This window comes from Aulonocara sp. 'chitande type north' Nkhata Bay, linkage group LG7 (genome assembly GCF_057382095.1).
Source record: "Aulonocara sp. 'chitande type north' Nkhata Bay isolate Kocher_YH1m ecotype deep benthic linkage group LG7, A_spYH_male_GT1.1, whole genome shotgun sequence".
Classification (NCBI taxonomy): Eukaryota; Metazoa; Chordata; class Actinopteri; order Cichliformes; family Cichlidae; genus Aulonocara; species Aulonocara sp. 'chitande type north' Nkhata Bay.
Genome location: NC_141350.1, coordinates 50,207,092 through 50,224,934, shown reverse-complemented (window position 1 = coordinate 50,224,934; position 17,843 = coordinate 50,207,092). Strand labels below are relative to the sequence as shown.

At 40.2% G+C, this 17,843-nt stretch overlaps 1 protein-coding gene across 1 annotated transcript in view; it reads right to left on the bottom strand.

Moving 5' to 3' along the window:
• itga1 (integrin, alpha 1) overlaps nucleotides 1-17,299 on the bottom strand; it is a 60,314-nt gene extending 43,015 nt beyond the window's left edge. Inside the window, exon 1 of the mRNA XM_086301066.1 lies at nucleotides 17,069-17,299. Coding sequence (XP_086157192.1) covers nucleotides 17,069-17,108 — 40 coding nt within the window. The 5' untranslated portion in view covers nucleotides 17,109-17,299. The remainder of the gene's footprint in view (nucleotides 1-17,068) is intronic.
• Between the last annotated feature and the right edge of the window lie 544 nt (nucleotides 17,300-17,843).

Genomic DNA, 17,843 nt, shown 5'->3' with positions numbered 1-17,843 from the left:
GCAACTAATTTCTTTAAGTTGATTAATTTCATTGAGACTGTTTGCAATTTTGGTGTTAATCGCTCCCCTATATAAAGCCCAACAGATTTAGGATTTTTAAGACCAATACAGATATTTGGCAATTTAAAAATCTGATATTCTGATACATTGGCTGATACTGTTTTCACTTTTGACATAGGCTACCACACAGCTGTCAGGTGGCTCAGCCTGGGCAAAGTGTTACAAAGAGTAAAGGACCTGAGAACAGAAATTTGAGAATTTTGAGGAGAGCTCTCAGATGCAGAACGGAAGGCAGGTCTTGTATTTGCTGGGGATGTAACTGCACTAATGAATGAACTAAACTGCGAGGCAAGGGCCTATTTGCTACATGATGAAGGCTTTTATGAGAAATTTGGAGCTTTTCAAGCCAACATTATTATTCACATGCCAACAGTTAACTTGATGGTCCTCTTTGGATCCATCTTCACATGAACAATGATGATGAAGATTACAAATCCAGATACAAAGACGATCACATCACATTTCTACTCTCCTTCGCATTTTCACCTCAGAGATTGAATCAGACACTTTTCAAACCCGAGACACAGGAGATTTCTTTTTTATTATGCCTGCTGGACATTGCCGTAGCCTAATTGTAACATCTACTCCAATTAGCAGCAGTTTATAAAGTGACAAAATTAATATTGTGCAGAATTGAGTTAAGGTTATTGGCACGACCCATTTGAGAAAATGAATTGCCCACCCTTGGCTTACAGGCTCAGAAAAAGGTTACAAGTCGCTTATTTGTGATGAACTAGCTATTGCTTTGTTTGGGGGAGCGAAAGGAAGTGGTGACGGAAAAGACCCAAGTAGGAAGTGACCATGGATGTCTGTGTCATTGTTCACAAAAGTCTCCCGCTGCTGGGTTCAGCAATATCAAAACTATTTTGTCAGCTGATCCACTATGTGCACTGGAAGATTTTCTTTTTATGAGCTACTGGAACATTTCCCTGAAAATGGCTACATTTTCCATTTTCAGAATTGGGATGAGCCAATGCACACCCTGCACTAGCCCCAGATTTACATGAGAGCGGTGCAATTTTGTTGAAAAGCAAAGAGTGGTTTTAAATGTGAACCACTAACATACTGTTTCTGTTATTCTCAAGGCAGCACTAAAATTCAGAAACACGTCCTTTTAAAAAGATGCAGACACGTTGGTTTATTGTGGATAATAACAGAAGATAGACGTAATCGTTAGTTGAAGTTTGTTTTTGTATTACACAAAGGCTTACTGAATGAAGATTGGAAAGAAAAAGTACACATTATAAAAATAAATATGGCATAAATATACAAATTAAACAGCACTGCAACTTTGTTATTGTGTTTTAAATTACTGGATTTTCATTATTGCTCAGGATAATTATTTTGAAATTAGGGTTTACCCTTATTAGCACATCTAACTAGTGCCGCCCAGTCCCTATCAACACACTCTGTCTTTCTGACACACACACACACACACACACACACACACACACACACACACACACACACACACACACACACACACACAGAGATGTGTTTATGGAAGGTCACACAACTCCCCTTGATCTTTTCTTTGTTCGTGGTCAGGGCTACTCAACAGCAAGGACAAATACCACCCAAGACATACACACAAACTATGAATACTAATACATGAGCCAGAAACTGGTGAAATGTAAAAAAATAAAATGGCACACATAAAAACATAAAGTCAAACAAAGATTACCCAAATTAATTCTGACCAGCCTTGCTAATGCATCAGAATTGCTCCAGTATTACCAGAAGTATCGTTTTCCCCAATAAATACATGACTATTCTGAGTAACAAGCAGGAAATCAGCATAGCTGTGGTTTGAAGGCTCACAAAAAAAATGAAACTTCAAAGATGATATCAGCAAAAAGAAATTTGTGATATGTTGGTTTTGATTTGAATCTTTTAGTTGCTGCTGCTGTTTGCGGAGAAATCCACAAAATACACCCCAAAACAGACAACGTGATGCTGAGTCAAAAAACTTTGACACAGTTTTTAAAAGGTCCGTGCTAGTCGAGTCGTGTTTTGAGTTAAAAGAGCTTTTAATTGAAAGTTATGTTGACTGACAGGAATTACTATGAAATGCTGTTTTGCTGTGATGTTGATAACCTTAGTGGAGAGTGTTCACAGGTAAGAGGGGGGTACCGGCAGATAAGATAAGGAAGGGAAGAGGAGGAGAATTGTGAGTTTTACTGTAATGTGATTATATTAATAGTGATCCAGAAGTGACAATATCAATCACTGCAAGTACATACAAAATGTACATATGTATATTTACACCTATGTGTGTGTGTGTGTGTGTGTGTGTGTGTGTGTGTGTGTGTGTGTGTGTGTGTGCGTGTGTGATCATTGTTCATTTCTGTTTAACTTGATGTAACTACAAAAAAAACCCCAAAAGACACAAAACGTCTCCCCATCAGTGATTTCTCACAAAAAGATAGAAAGTATACAAGAGGGAATTTTACTTTATAGCCTTCCATTTGATTACTTCATTACTTCTGGATGAATGTTGATATATATCCATTTCACACTATGGTTGATCAAAAGTGTGTGGAACTTCTCTTTCTCAAGTGCTTTTTAAATTTGTTTCTTTTTTGTCAGATATTTAGTTATCTTTAGAATTGAATAGAACAGTCTGAATGTAAAACCTAAAGAAAATTAGTCATTACATTTACACCACAGTACTATGCAAAAGTCTTAAGTCTCCTGTCATTTATTTGTATTTTGCCAGGATATCAAACAGTATATAGATCATCTGAAGTTCTTCTTTTTTCTTAAGGATATGACTTTCAGATACAGTTTATCTGCTGTTGTTTTTTTGTTTGTTTTTTGTCTTCCACTTGCAGTTTCCTCAAATTTCTTGAATTGCACATCATGCTGTGTTTTTGGCTAATACCTCTTTGGGAATCACATTGTTGGTGCAAAAATACTACTTTATGTCTATCAGACTGTGTTTTCATTGGAATTTTTGTCAATTCAACCAAAGAAATGGGAACACATTATGTGTAGTTCTAGTAAAAAAGTTCCCAATTATACCAATTAAAATTGGTTCTTTGATAAGTTGTCTATTATGTGAAGACACAACACTAGTTCATCACTTAAGTTATGTGCCTTCTTATGCTTGAATGATTCACAGGTCAGTGTTAAGTGGTTTAATAAATGTATCTGAAAATGCTCGAAAGAAAAATATAAAGAAATGGAGTGACTTAAGACTTTTTGCACATACATACTGTATCTGAGTGGAGCCTCACAAACTTTTGATATGGTACCAATCTGTTCTAAAGAAGAGATGTGATTAGTCAGATCCTATGAAACATTTGTGTGTGTGTGAAGAGCATCATGGTTAACATGAAACATTGCTCCAAGCAGACACCATCTCCATCTCTCCATATGTATGATGGATAGCTCTAACCTGCTGCTGGCAGAGACACAAGAGGGTGAAGGGCTGGACAGGCCTGGTGCACAGATGCAAACATGCACACATATAGAGACTGAGATCTGAGGCTATCAGCGCTTAGCAGGTACTAAGAAACTCGGGGGACAACAAGTATGCGTGTGTGTGTGTGTGGGGGGGGGGGGGGGGGGGGGGGGGCACTCCTTATGTGTTTCTTCTGGCAAGAAGTTATGGGCCCCTGATTAGTTCACATGGGCAAAAACAAGGAAATGACTACAGGCAGACCTAAATCCTGTTTAACAAAAAAAAAAAGAGAGAAAACTATATCACAAACTACACCCAAAACAACATGAGTTTAACAAGCAACTGACAGGTTGGCGCCGTCAGGGAGCTGTGGAAGAAAAGAATGCAGTGGGAAAAAGCCTGTATATACAGTGACTGAAGGAAGTTTCTGTAACACAGTCAAAGTGTAAGAGTGTCACATGTTGTGGCACAATACAGAGAGAAAAAGTCATGGAAAAGATTAAAGAAAAAAAAAGCGCTAACAGCCAACATTTAGTGCTTTTGAGCTGAATCACTAACACATTTGTAGTGTTAGTGATTCAGCATTATCTTTTTGCCAAAAGATAATGCTGACAGAGGAAAATAAGCAGAGGGTACCACACCACCTATCTCACACTATCTCCAGATGCATGACCCTCCCACCTTAAATCTTAAATGAATGCTGTATGTGTCTTCACCTGCACAACATACAGCCAGGAGCCCCACTCCTGGAAGACGTTTGTGCAACCTAATGAGAACAAAAAGGAAATATGGCAAAAATAAAAGACTAAGTGATCAAATCACAGCGACTCTGACTTACTACCCCCTGCTTCTCACGGTGCAGTAAGGCAAAACTCACTTCATATGTGACTGAAATAACACATGAAGAAAAAAGACAAGGTGTTAACGTTTTGCATTCACTTCCACAAAACATTAGGTTTACATTTAAGCCTCTAAAGAGTTCTTCTTTACTGTCGGTTAAAGTGCACGTTTCAAGAAAACCACACATCATTGCACTTTCCAGGCAAACTCATACAGCGAATCGTCACCTTATTCTCTCAGGAAAAAGAAAGAAGAAGTGGAATTGATGGTGCAACTTGATTTAGCATTTTTAGCAAAAGTTATCGAGTTTTAAACTGTAATGACTGCTTCTGGTGTAGGTAGGTGTCCACTGAAATCTGATAGCACGTAATATGAAGCTAAAGACAGTTAGCGTAACATAAAGACTGGGAAACGGGGAATCGTTTAGCCTTGGCTCCAACTTAAGCTTTCTAACTTGTCTGCTTGTTTTCACTCAAACTGAAGATAAGGTGCTGTCCTCCTTCAGCACATGTTCGGAGACGGGACCTCCCGTCTGACTCCGCATTGTCTCACCAACAGCTTTCCCCTCTGCCTCCCAATCCGCCCCGTTGCCTCTGCCCCTGTCCACTTTGCTCCTAATGCCTCACAACAACTGTGCAGTGCCGAAGGTCGCATGACTGAAAAATACCTCGGCGTACACAAGCTGTCTGCAGGTAGATAGGTATAAATTTCTGGGAATAATGAATGGCTCACAAAAATGTTGGAAAGAAGTTTTTTTGTTTGTTTGTTTTGGGGTTTTTTTTGTTTTGTTTTTTAATGAATGTATTTTTATGTAATTACAACCCAAACCACTCAAAGGGGTTAAAAGCAAGCTCCTGGGAATGCTAAAATTGTAACAGCCTGAGGAAAAGTGTGGACAGATGATGAAGTGTGAAAAAAAAACATGCAGAATGCTTCTAGCTGCTGATGCATGTGTGTGGCTTGACCTCCTGTGGGGGTTAAGACCTTAGTAAACTGACACGATTTGTGATGTAGCACCTTCACGGGTATCTCGTTCGTTTATGAAACCAAAAGACGTGACGTGTGTGTCTTTGGGGGATTTTTCAGCTCTTATCTCTGGGCTTTTAGGACACTCGTAGGAAAATAAGCCTTTTAAAACACTTCACAGAGATCACCCCTACAATCTGTCAGTCATCTCACAGAAAACTGTAACTATTAAGCAAAAAAAATTAAACACAGACACAATATGTATCCAGCTTTCAGGAGCGAGACAGGAAATATCAATTTGACTTCTGGAGATGACTTCATACGACAGAAAAGGTTTAGCACAAGCACTGCCATGGCGACACCAAGCTTTTTTTTAATTTCCCCCCTCACTTCTCCGTCTGCAGCTCTGGCAGACACAGCACCTCAGACAGAAATGAGTCATTTTCTGTGGTAAAACCCAGCCCTGGTGAGCTTTACCACAAGTCACCATTAACACACACATAGCAGGGATTCAATTTTAGGGTGCTCAATCCCTTCTACACTGCACTTGAGTATATTTGGACCCCAAGGACAATTAAAATAACACCTGCTGTTGTTAATATTAGGTGTGAAATCTATTGTAGCTGTCCAATATGCCACTGACGAAGATACTGACAATAAAATGCCTGCAAGTTAGACGAAAGCGTCGCAAATCAGCAAGAAAAAAGGAAAAACAATACAAAAGTGTGTCGAGTGTCACAGTGTGAAGTAATACTTAAGCTTTAAAAAGCTTTAGCAATCAAGTCAATGCTTTTACTCTGAAAAGTGTGTCTCGTGCTGTGCTTCTGGCACGGCCCACATCCGAATGAAATAGAGTTCATGCCCTACATACCACAATTATTACCTTTCATTGAATCATTAACAATAAACCAGAACATCAGGGGCGGGGTAGCTCATCTGGCCCATGTTAAATCACAAATCACAGGTTATTGTAAAGTGTGAAGCACACAAAGAAAGTTTTGCTGTCGAAGGTTTGCTGTAGAAACAACTGAAATTACCATCGCGTAGTTACAATATTATGACTATGTGATAGTAATGACCATGACCGTTAAAGGAATGAAAATATATGAATGCATCAGCATGTCACAACACTGACGCTGCTACATGCTACATTTCCAGCCCAGTCTTGTTCCAGTCTCCAAGTAGTTCACTGGCATGGTGATGGTGATGGGAAAGTCCCAACCATGCTTTCCAGTGCATGATTATGATGAGTAAGATCATGATGATATCCATCTAATAGAAAACAAAACAACGCATATTTCGAGCTATCCCATCACTGGGTGTTTCATCAAGTTCTTTCATTATCATTTTGGATGAAGTTAATCAGCATCGAGAATCTAGTGTTAACATAACAGTGAAAAAGCATTAAAATCCTACTGCATAGTCCCTGTGCAGAACCACGTACCAGGGCTGTGGTTAGTATTAGCAGCTAGCTGGTAAAGACAGTGGAGCATATATGAGCCAAATATTCTTCATGAATGTTATTTCAGCTTATTTCTGTAATGAAAAAAAAATACTAAAAATATTTCAGTTTTGCACATTTTGGTAAAAATGGGACTACACTGGCATTCAGTGTCAGCAATGACTAGTCCAACTTTAAACATGTCCACCTTGCTATGAATGTCCTTTTCTGTGTGAAGCAGAGAGTGGGTGGCTTCAAGGTGGTCAGACAGTGTTTGTTAGGGGAAATGGACTGTTGCTAGTTTACTGTGAGTCATTGAAGGTAAAAATAGTTCTTTTTTTAAAAATTTCTTCCACTTTAATTTTTCACATTTCATGGCTCTGTGAATGCCTGTTATCCACGATGTGCCCACACCATGCATCTTTCTCCCTTCGAGCTGATATGCATCTTTGATTACCAACCAGTAACGCCATTACTGCTTTTAGAAGACACACCAGCTTTACCTGACTCTGTGCATCTTCCACCTCACATGGGTGCCATATGCTGCACAGACAGCAGTCAGTACCAGGAAAAACTGTTACACATCTGTCGCTTGTTCAGGCAACAGTATATGAGACTAAGACATGTGGGTGGGCTTGGTGGTTTTGCAGGCTCGAGGCAGCATCTTTGAACTTTTCTTTGACATCACAATGTTTCAAGAAATATGCTTCTTTGTCTTGTTTCTCCAGTAACTGTAGCATCCTGCCAGCTTCGCTTTTTTTTTGTGACATCAGTAAACTCTGCGCACACTCCGGATGCATGAGTTTGTCATCATCTAAATGAACTTCATGTGACACTGTGGTAGAGTTACTGACAAGAAGAAGGCTTCTCAATTAAATGATTACCTTTAATCATTTACAGTTTACTCTAAGTAATTGCAGTTAATCACTAAAAGTTAATCTTCCTAAGTTTTTAATGTGGACTTGGTGACAGAGCAATAGTTGCTTTGCACTGTCAGAAAATAGTGGATAATATCAAGGAGATGGCAATAAATTTAGGGTTTTTATTTTCCAGAGTCAATCCAAAAAATTCTTCTTAAAAGGTGAGAACCTGATGCATTTATTTGAACAATAACTTACGTGATCCATTACCAAAATGATCAATCAACAGTTTTTTGTTCCAGGACTAACGTCAGATTTTGCTTTCTTTTCCTACATTTTTAGCTTCTTATGCTCAAGCCTAAAAAGGTAAACCCTCCAAGCAAAACACATGTCACCCATCACTGCAGCTGGCTTTCCTGCAAGAAGTGAGGCAAAAGAAAGAGAAGACTATCATACATCAGGAAAACAGATACCGTATGCATGACACTATTGATCCAAGCTTGCGTAGGTTCATCTGATCTTTGATGCAGTAGTTGGTGTTGACTATTTTTTCCCCACATGCACATATTTGTCTTGTTCTGCGCACAGATCATGCACCTTTATGAAACAGACGCAAAGCGAGGTACAAGAAAGATTTAATCCTCCTCTTCCTTTTTATTCTTTTTTTTCCGTTCTCTGTATGATTACTTCCATTAAATTTAAGAAGAACTAAGCAGCTTAACACTATGAATGCCTGAGTGGATCGTCTGTATCAAAGGCTGTATATATGATTCATAGATCACTACTACAAAGACCTGCAAGACATATATATTATGTGGGAGATGAAGGAGACATGGGGGGAAGTGCTGCATATATGCCTTTTTGAGTTCAGATGTGGTTACCCTGTAGTCTAGTGATGCACCAATCTGTTATTAAGATAAGAGAGTACTACAGAATGCTATGCTATCGATATCAGTGACAGTGACACAATCTATTAAATTAAGTTCTTTGTTGTTCTTTGTTTACAATACCACACATCAACAGCTGTGCAGCACCAGCTTTTAGCTGGAGAGCTAACATGGCGTGGAGGAGGCCAACAGAAATAATTCAGCAGGTTGGACACAGTTCACACTCGCTACCCCGACTGTTTACTGTCGCCTTCTTTCTGTCGCTCATGCTTTGTTCAGTTGATAGTACTTTCATTGCACTCACAGTAGCAAAACTTCTCGGAAACTCAAGTTATTCTTTCACCCGTTTCTTGTCAGCACCACTCCACACTAGATGTTTGCACACATTTACTTCACCCTGATGTCATTTTGCGAGTGGGACTCAAAACAGGACAAAGTGAAAATGCATTGACGATAAATGACATCAGCGGTGCGGTAACTACGCTCACACTGAGTTTTTTTTACAACAAATACCAATTTAGCAAATATATACTCTTGGATGTATTGGTGTATTATATTTGATCTTTATTTTATTTAAATGGGTTACTGCAAACATGCAAAAATCTGAATGTGCCAGACTCATTTTGACTGTAGTGTAGGGCATGGAAATAGCTCCTGTCACTGCAGTCCCTGACAAACTGATATAAAAAGCCTGAACACATACATAATATATAAATCACTCTATATATATTATAAATCAGTCTTGCATAACACTTTCAAATCACATGAAAAAAGACAAAGGTCCATGAAGAGTATTCCAAAAACAAAGGCAATTAATAAATCATTGTTTGAGACTTTACTTCAGGTTTCACGATGTCTTAAGCAGAGCAACAAACATAAAATAAGACTTTAAACACACACACAGAGCTATTGAGTGGAATCTGAAATGTGGTATATTCCTTAGGTCTGTGTGTATATGCTTCTTGATAAGAAAGTAATAAATACCCAAAACGTTACTTCAGAATCTTCTCTGGAAAAAGTTCTGGTGGATGCAGATCTGTTGTAATTTTATTTGATTACAAGAAAGAGGAAGACAGTTTATTCATAAGTAAATTGACACGAACATCATGTCAGTGCTCTGTGTGCCTCAGTGATGAAATGGTTAACAGAGTTAACGGATCTCTGTGTCCTTGGTTTGAGACCAAGAAGAGACGTAAGTCCAGCCTCAGGGGGTCATAAGTTAGTGTACTCTCAATGCTGGTCCCAGGACAAACAGGAGGATTGTGTCAGCGAGGGCAAAAACTGTGCTAAGAAGAACATTCACCATGGCAACCAGTTGAGAAATAAGGGAGCAACCAAAAGTACCACATCACATCAGCATTGCGTGTAATGGAATACTCAAGGATAAGGTATCGGGTATTATATCAGAATCGGATAAGAAGTTGGATCGTTGTGTCTTCTCATATGATGGATCTTCCATGCTTCCAAGCATTTCTTGCATGCTACGTTTGGCATTACAGCCACCAAATTTCCAGCAAGAGTATTAACTGAAAGCTGTGCAAATGAAAGAGAACTTGTTTAGAACGAGCAGTTCACCCAAGTTTAAGTAGTGGTTGTCACAGCAACAATTACATCTTTTTTTTCTAAATGTTTGCAGTAAACAGCTGAAATACTACAGCAGAGTTTGCAACAGAACTCTGAGCTAAACGCTACCTTAACTAACAATTTCCTCTAAATATAGCCATGTTGTGCCGTATGCATCATTCTCACTTGAGTTTTCAGCATGCAAATCAGCATTCACACTGTGAATCTGACCTTTGCTGAAGCATGAGATACGCCACATACATTTTCTGTTGGCAAACCACGCATTTTCACTTCCTCTGTGGTGGCTGCTACAGTGGCATGTGGGGTCACTGGCACCAATATCACTGTGTGAAGGTTTGCAAAAAAATGTTAGCATCTCATGAGAAAACTAATTTCAATGCAAATTGCACAAAAACATTTCAGCTGTTGCACACACTTTTGCACACACTGTTGCACCAGCTCAGAAGGCAACTGATTCACATTCAGGCTAGTTGCATGAGATTTGTGTATTGTAGTTCTGAAGATGGGCCCCTTTGTTCAACGACCAAGGCAAGAAACGCGAGACAAGAAAAAGGAGCATTACAACAAACGGCTGTGATCAAAGAGGCTCATTTGAGCTATACATGACATGTGTTAAAACACTTATTCAGTGGCTGCTACTTAGACATAATTCGACTTAACTCCAGGTATAAATACACACAACACTGTCACTTTGGAGACACACAGCTGAATCCTGTGAAGCTGCAGGTAACTAACAATATCAAACCACTGGGAAGAATAAACACAACTTCAGCTCCAGCTAGAGTTTCACCATATCTGTATTTTTCTGTTAGACGTCTTTAATACAGTTTTTCTCAGTCGCTTTGGTGCGTTTCTCAGATCAGAATTGAAATTCTCATAACTATTAGTTCAACCTCCACAACACTCAGTCATTTGTGCACATCATAGTAGCAATTTCTCCTCTCTCTGAACAAACTGCAAATGATTTTGGACATGAATCAGTTGCTTCCATACATTTCCCTGCTGCTTTCTGACATTTCCATTTGCTTATGTCATGTCAGTCAAAAGTAATCATACCTATGGATGCTGAATAGTCATTCCCAATAAAACTAATAGTCATACATCCATTGCTTAAGTCATCACACACAAAATTGTTGAACTAGTTATTGCATGCCAAATATTGGCCATCTGTCAAGCAAATCCTATACCTTTCTGTATCATTGTTCCTGGAAATGTCTCCGAAATTGAACAATTGATCTCAGGTGAATTACAGCTGTCACTCATGAGGAGGCTCTACCAAATGGGTGATTTTATGTTTACATGTATTCTACAGTGAACAAGTGACTGTAGCATATTTTTCTTTTGCACAATTCTGTAGGATTACAAACACTTCTACACAATGGAAATGTGAAACGTACGTATTCAGTGTCTCAGTTACTCCCAAGACTCCCATAACATCTACAGTGACTTTACTGCACATTTCAGATGGCTGTACAGGTAGGCCATAGTGCTGTTGTCAGCATTTTCAGGTGTCACCAATTGTTTTTGCAATGGGAAACACTGAAATTATAAACTGTCATAGTGGAAACATGACAATGCCATTTGACTATCTTGTTCATAAAGATGGTGTCAAGACTTTTCATTTTGATGGCACTGACAGTTTCATTGACATGGATACTTGCTTTTGAGGTATGGATAATCAATTCTGTGCATGTGATGTGCTTTTGCAGGCTATCCACTAGGTTTTGCAGTTTGCACTAATTGTTTTGGGAAATGCACTAACTGCTGTGCAAATGTTAATGGTGTTCTGAGAAACGCACCAAAGCGACTGAGAAAAACTGTAACAACTAACAGGAAAAAAAATCTAGCAAATTTAAGCTATCGTTCCAATACAGAAGAAGCCGCTTTGTGTCATAAAAACTGGCTCTGAGGCGCCCCTTTATTTGGCATGAGATTTGTTTTCACAGAACAGAAAACAAAGGCCTGCATATGGTGGTTTCATCACAAAGGTCAAAATTATCAAGAAATCGTTAAACGAGAAAGAAAACTATTCTTGAACTAAGACTGGTTTACAGCCTCCACCCCGCCTCCTTACGAAACTGCAAGCGTTGACGAAGGCTGTGAAATCCAGCTGAAAGCACTGGAAAATATCCAGAAAGCGAACACTGATTTGAGGCTATTTTATCCCATGATTACAAGTGCTTTGTGTCATTGGTATAAACTAGAAAATATGAACAGAGCCATCCATCCTCTTCCACTTATCCTTACTTATCAGAGTGAAGTGGCTGGAGTCTATCCCAGTTACCAGAGGGCGAGAGGACAGATCACCAGTCTGTCTCAGGACTAACAACGTATCTTAGCCAATGCAGAAAAAATGCATTCAATTTAACTTCTGTTTATTCACTGTTTTATTTTATAGTCAACGAATTTGGGTTATACTGAATAAATATAAGTAGTAAGTATTTTTTGTAAATTATGGTCATGCAGTGTAAAGGTTTATCTGTGGTACAAAAGCACATGCTCATTGGCTAACGAGTTCTCAGTGTGTGTGTGTGTGTGTGTGTGGGGGGGGGGGGGGGGTACAAGCTGATGGCAGAATCTCTGAACTTGAGGCTTCAATGCAGGACTTGATGTCACAGTAGCTACATCCATTTTTTTTTACTGCCTGTCAGTATAGCTCACCTTTCAGAGGCAGTCTAATCTTGCCTACATGTTATGCGGTGTTAGGTGTGACACATTACAATGTAACAACATTGCAAAGAAACAAAAATACTGTAATCACATTTCATTTTTCAGTAATGCAGTAATCTAATGCACGACTGTGCTGAATGGAGTGATCACATCACAGATACAATTGTGCCGTTACTTGGGTTACAAAGTTTCTTCGGTTATTTGCAGGACGGGTAGAGAAAAACAAAACAAAAAAACAGTGAACTGATCTTATAATCAGCTGCTTTCAGTTTGTGTGCAGGAGGAGGAAATGGTTGAGCGATGTAAAGTGGAGATATGGATATTGCGTTCACTTTTCTGACACAAAAGGACAAGAGCAAGATGATAAAGCACAAACTGTGTCCAGGACAGAAACAACTACATTATATTGATAGCATGACTTTAGCTCTTTGCAAGCAACTTCACAGACAGCATGCTAGCGCAAAGCTAGCCAAGAACCCAGAGCTGAGTGTATGCCGACCCCAGCCCAGCAGCCAGAGCGTGCACTTCAACAAAGGCAGTAATGAGCAGTCAGCTATGCAGAAAATACTGAATGAAAGATCATATGTATGTCCTCATTGGGATAAAGTTATGTGTCGTGGGATTGTAGCCTAAGGTTTATATTTTTAACTTTTAACTCTGAGAAAGTACATATCAGGTAATCTAATATAGTGATGAGAACGAGTAGTGTACTAGTGCACTTACTTTCTCCAGCAAGTAGTTAAATAAAGTACATTATAAATTACTTTCAAGAAAATTAATGAGTAATGTATATTATATAACTTGAATAATGACCACACCACTGATTTTTTTTGGTCATCAAATACCATCAAGACAGCCCTTTAGTCTGAGAATACAGTGCTCAGAGAGTAGCGGAAGAGCAGCAGGCACACTGTTACATGGTCAGAGGTGGAAACCATGAGGTAGGTGTTAGTTTGCTGTCATCTTCGTGTGAAATCCTCCACATGTGGGCTATAGCAGTGTAACCACAACCTATCAGAAAAACATGTGAGTAAACAGACCATTTCTCAAAGACTTCTCCTTTGGCATATTTCTGTAACTACAAATGAAGCTGCTGTTTTCATGCAAGAAAGCACACGAACTTTGTGATATAACGTCATCTTCTTCTGCTGCACTGATTAAACTTTCCCTTTTTTGCATCAAGGGTGGATTCGATAGATTTTGATTCTATAAATTTCTATAAACCTATAAATTCTAGTCTATATATTGTCAAAATGCAACCATTAAGTTAAAAAAAAGAGAACCTTACATTGGCATTCCTGGCATCCATGAATTTCTAGAAAACAAACAAACAAATGAAGTAAAACCTATATATGCATAGGATGCTGCCAGAGGTTTTAGATTGGCCCTTTAAGGAAGGCATTACAGGCGCAGGTGTAGGGAATTACAGCCAGAAGGAAGCCACACAGTTTTTCAACCAGGTGGGGTTGTTGATTCTGATGGTCATGCCATGTGTTTTTCAGCCTATATTTGCACTGAAGATATGATTAATAAATAAAGCACTGGCCATGGCGGACCTCAGTTTCTTCATCACAACGAATTGGAAACAACTTCAAATTCCCTCAAGTGGCGTTTTGGTGGTTGGATTGCCACGAAAATGATGACAGCAAATTCTCAAGACTATATAGTCTCTGCTTTCTCACTGGAAGAGGACATTTTTATCATGGCAGCCTGGTTGTGACTTTGCCACAATAAAATCACCAGACGTGAAAAGTGAAAACTGTCATTTTCTGCTGCACGCACATGTTCAGCAGAGGCATTCCCACAGTCTATAGATATATTCATGTGTGTGAAAAACACAAATAAGGATGCTCAAACTGAGTCTAAGAAGAGACAAGCCGACGATAAGCTAACATAATCACTCACCACTCCAGGAAATCTGTCCGCCCATGCCAGCAGACAGTTTATGTCAGATTAGTGCTGATTGCTGCAGACTCCAGGGAGCACGCTAATTCAGATTCAAATATTACAGTCAGTATAGGAGGAGGGGGAGGGGGAGGAGAAGGAGGAGACATATTGCTAATGACGGAGATGGCCGGTTTCACCGCTATGTCTTGCCAAGTTAATAAATTCACTGCAGAGTTGCAATGTCTTAAGACTTTACAGTATATCCTCTGACATTCCAGTCATCAATGAATTAACTGCCCTCTCTGCTCTACTGCGGCATTCCATGTGCTCAGGAAAAGACAAATTTCCTTGAAAGAGTTGTGAAGCACGTAAACCCGTTTGTGTTTGACTCGTCCTTCAGCTCCTCCTTCCATATCTGCAGCACACATACTGTGAAAAGACACTGAAATGTGATCAACTCGTACAGAAAACACCTTGTAATCTCTGCGGGGCAGCGAAACAGAGGTCTCGAAACAGCGTTCATCTAATTTACTCCTTTGTAATCAAATAACAGGCCATAAAAGGCAACTTTGTTTAGCAACCATATGAACTCCAAAATACCCTCTGGCTATTTCTCGCGGCTCACAAGCATCCTATCATGTGTGAGCGCCGTGATGCTGCCGCAGTCCCTGCATTAAAGGAGCAGTTCAAAGAAGAAAACAAAGAGCTTTGGCTTGAGTCACAAGGTCAACAGACAAAAAAAGAGAGGAACGAGAGAAAGCCTCAAACAGAGGTCAAATGTTTAGATCGTGAATATTATTGCAAAACCAATAGCTATTTCTATGGTAACTGATCATTAAAGTCATTGATTCAGATGAAACCATAAACACGATGTGGTTCCAGTGTGAGAATTTATTACGTTTTTGGCTACAATAAGAAGGTCAGACAAACAATGTGTGTTATGTGTTAATGTCACCTTGAAGATTGTGGCATTGCCTAAAACTGTACTTTGTGTGAATGGCAGCCCATTTCTATTTTTTTAATGTGTTAAAGACTACATTATTAAGTACAAAAGAATTAAATTGAACAACGTAAATGATCATTAGTCACAGCCCAGTAGGTGACTGTGTTCCTGCTGTTTGTGTCACTCCAGTCGACTCATACTGATGGAAGCCAGATGCCCCTCTTCTCTGAAATACCAAACTCAAACCACCTGCAGCTCCATCGCTGTTAGGAATTTACATAGATTAAATGCTGCCAGTACAACAAGCACATGTGGGCCTCTGAAGCAGGCAGTGGTAGCTATCATAACCCAACACTATGGACTCAAACCAGCTTTTACCCCTGTGTGAACCGCCTCCTGCCGCTCACACTACAGTGCTGGGCCAGCAGCGCTGAGCGTGATGGAACAAGATCAGTTAAGTAACAGCGTCCAGCCTCATTCACAATAACCCTGAATTTGCGCACGTAGAAGGAAAAGCACTGTTCGACAAACTGCAGGAATACGATTAAAGACACTAAAGAGAGACAGAGAGGGTTAGATTAAAAAGAAAATGATGATGGGATGGTTATGGCATGGGCTTGGCCATATGAGCTTCAACTGAACTGACCCCTTGACACTCACACAGCCACACACATTTCTCTCCAGCTCTAACTCAATTCTCTAATGACCATCACAAGCCGGAATCACATGTAAGCGTAGAAATCTGAGAATTAATCAGAGACATGCACTGTTGACTTTGTCTCTATCCCACTTTCTCCCACTTATCCTCCCCTCCTCCAAACTCTGATACATCACCGGTACAAACTTCTTGGACGTGACCTAGAAGTTTATTCACTTCTGCTGCTCTGGAGGTGAACTTGAGAGAGAGCGTAGCATCACCAGAGGAACTACCCAAAGCGAGCCCACAAGCTCTTAGCCCCGTCACTAAGCCAGCAGCAATTTCCCTTAACCAAGAACTTCAGATCGAATCACTGCCTACGAGGGTTTGTTCTAAAACAGGGTGAGACATAATTTCACAAGATCTGCACCAGAAACAGCAGAAACACATGGCACTGCAGAAACACAGCCTACTTCTGACAGCGTAAACTCTGGCATGACCAGCATCTAATTAGAGCATCGCGCAGTAATTTGACTGACCGTTCAACGTCTCTGTTATATAAGCTCATGGGTGGCGTGCCTCTGAGACCTGGCTGTCTATGAAGCACCCTTGTTCCTTCAGAATAAATCTCACCTGGGCACATACAGAAAGTTCGTATTAGGACAGGACACCGACTTTTTAATGGGCGTGTTGGCAAGGTGAGTGACACTTCTAATGGATGCGTTTAGTCGCTCGGTTGTCAATTATGCATGCTGCCAGGATCCAAGCGTGTGCCGTCTGGCGTGCGCGCAAGGATGCGCCGAGGGAGCTTCGGTACTGTAGAAGAAGTGCTTGTTATTTGATCCAATAATCATTACACGCGTCTTTTTTCTGCGGTCATTACTTACCAATAATCGCATCTGTTGTCAAAATAAAACGTTGCCACATCCTGAGTGCCGTTAGTGTGAAGCTGTGTCCTTGTAGCTTCACTCAGTCTCAGTCCACGGACTTTTAAACAGAAGATTTATCAGAATTTTTTTTAAAATGGCTAACAGCAGACTTGTAAGAGTCCTGGAAGCATTTCGTGTGTATCAGAAGCTTCAAAGTCTGAAAGTCCTGAATCAAACTAGACTTCTGAGTTGGGCGGGACAAACAGGGAGGAGAAGAAAAAGTGGGCAGTGTCGCGGAGTGAGGGTTCCTGAGCTCTGAGGGTCGCTCGGCCGTTAATGTGAGCAGCGACACCATAAAAAGCAGGGTTGGGATGAAGGCATCTGCAAAAATCCGCACATCAGTCGCAAGTCTGTCAATGTGGCGTGCACAGAGCCTCCACGGCAAACGGGTGCGCTCCCCAACAGACGCGCACAGCAAGCAGCGCAACTGTGTGTGTTTCACTCCCTCTCCGCCCCTCCCTCCCGCTGTAAGACACGCTGTATAGCTGTTACTTACACACAACCATGGAGGAGAATAATGGACAGGTAGAGCAGAGAAGGATGAGGGACAGACATGCCAGGCAGGCAGCAGGTCAGTCACAAACAGAGCTAAAACAAAGCCATCCTGCATTTAGCCTAAGAGCTTTTAGATGAATATGTGTGAAGTCTTTCAGTGCTTCAGCTTGGTGCTTGAAAATTTTAAGGTTTAAGCTCCTTCTCTGCTTCAATGTGCTTTTAAAAAGTGTAGACTACC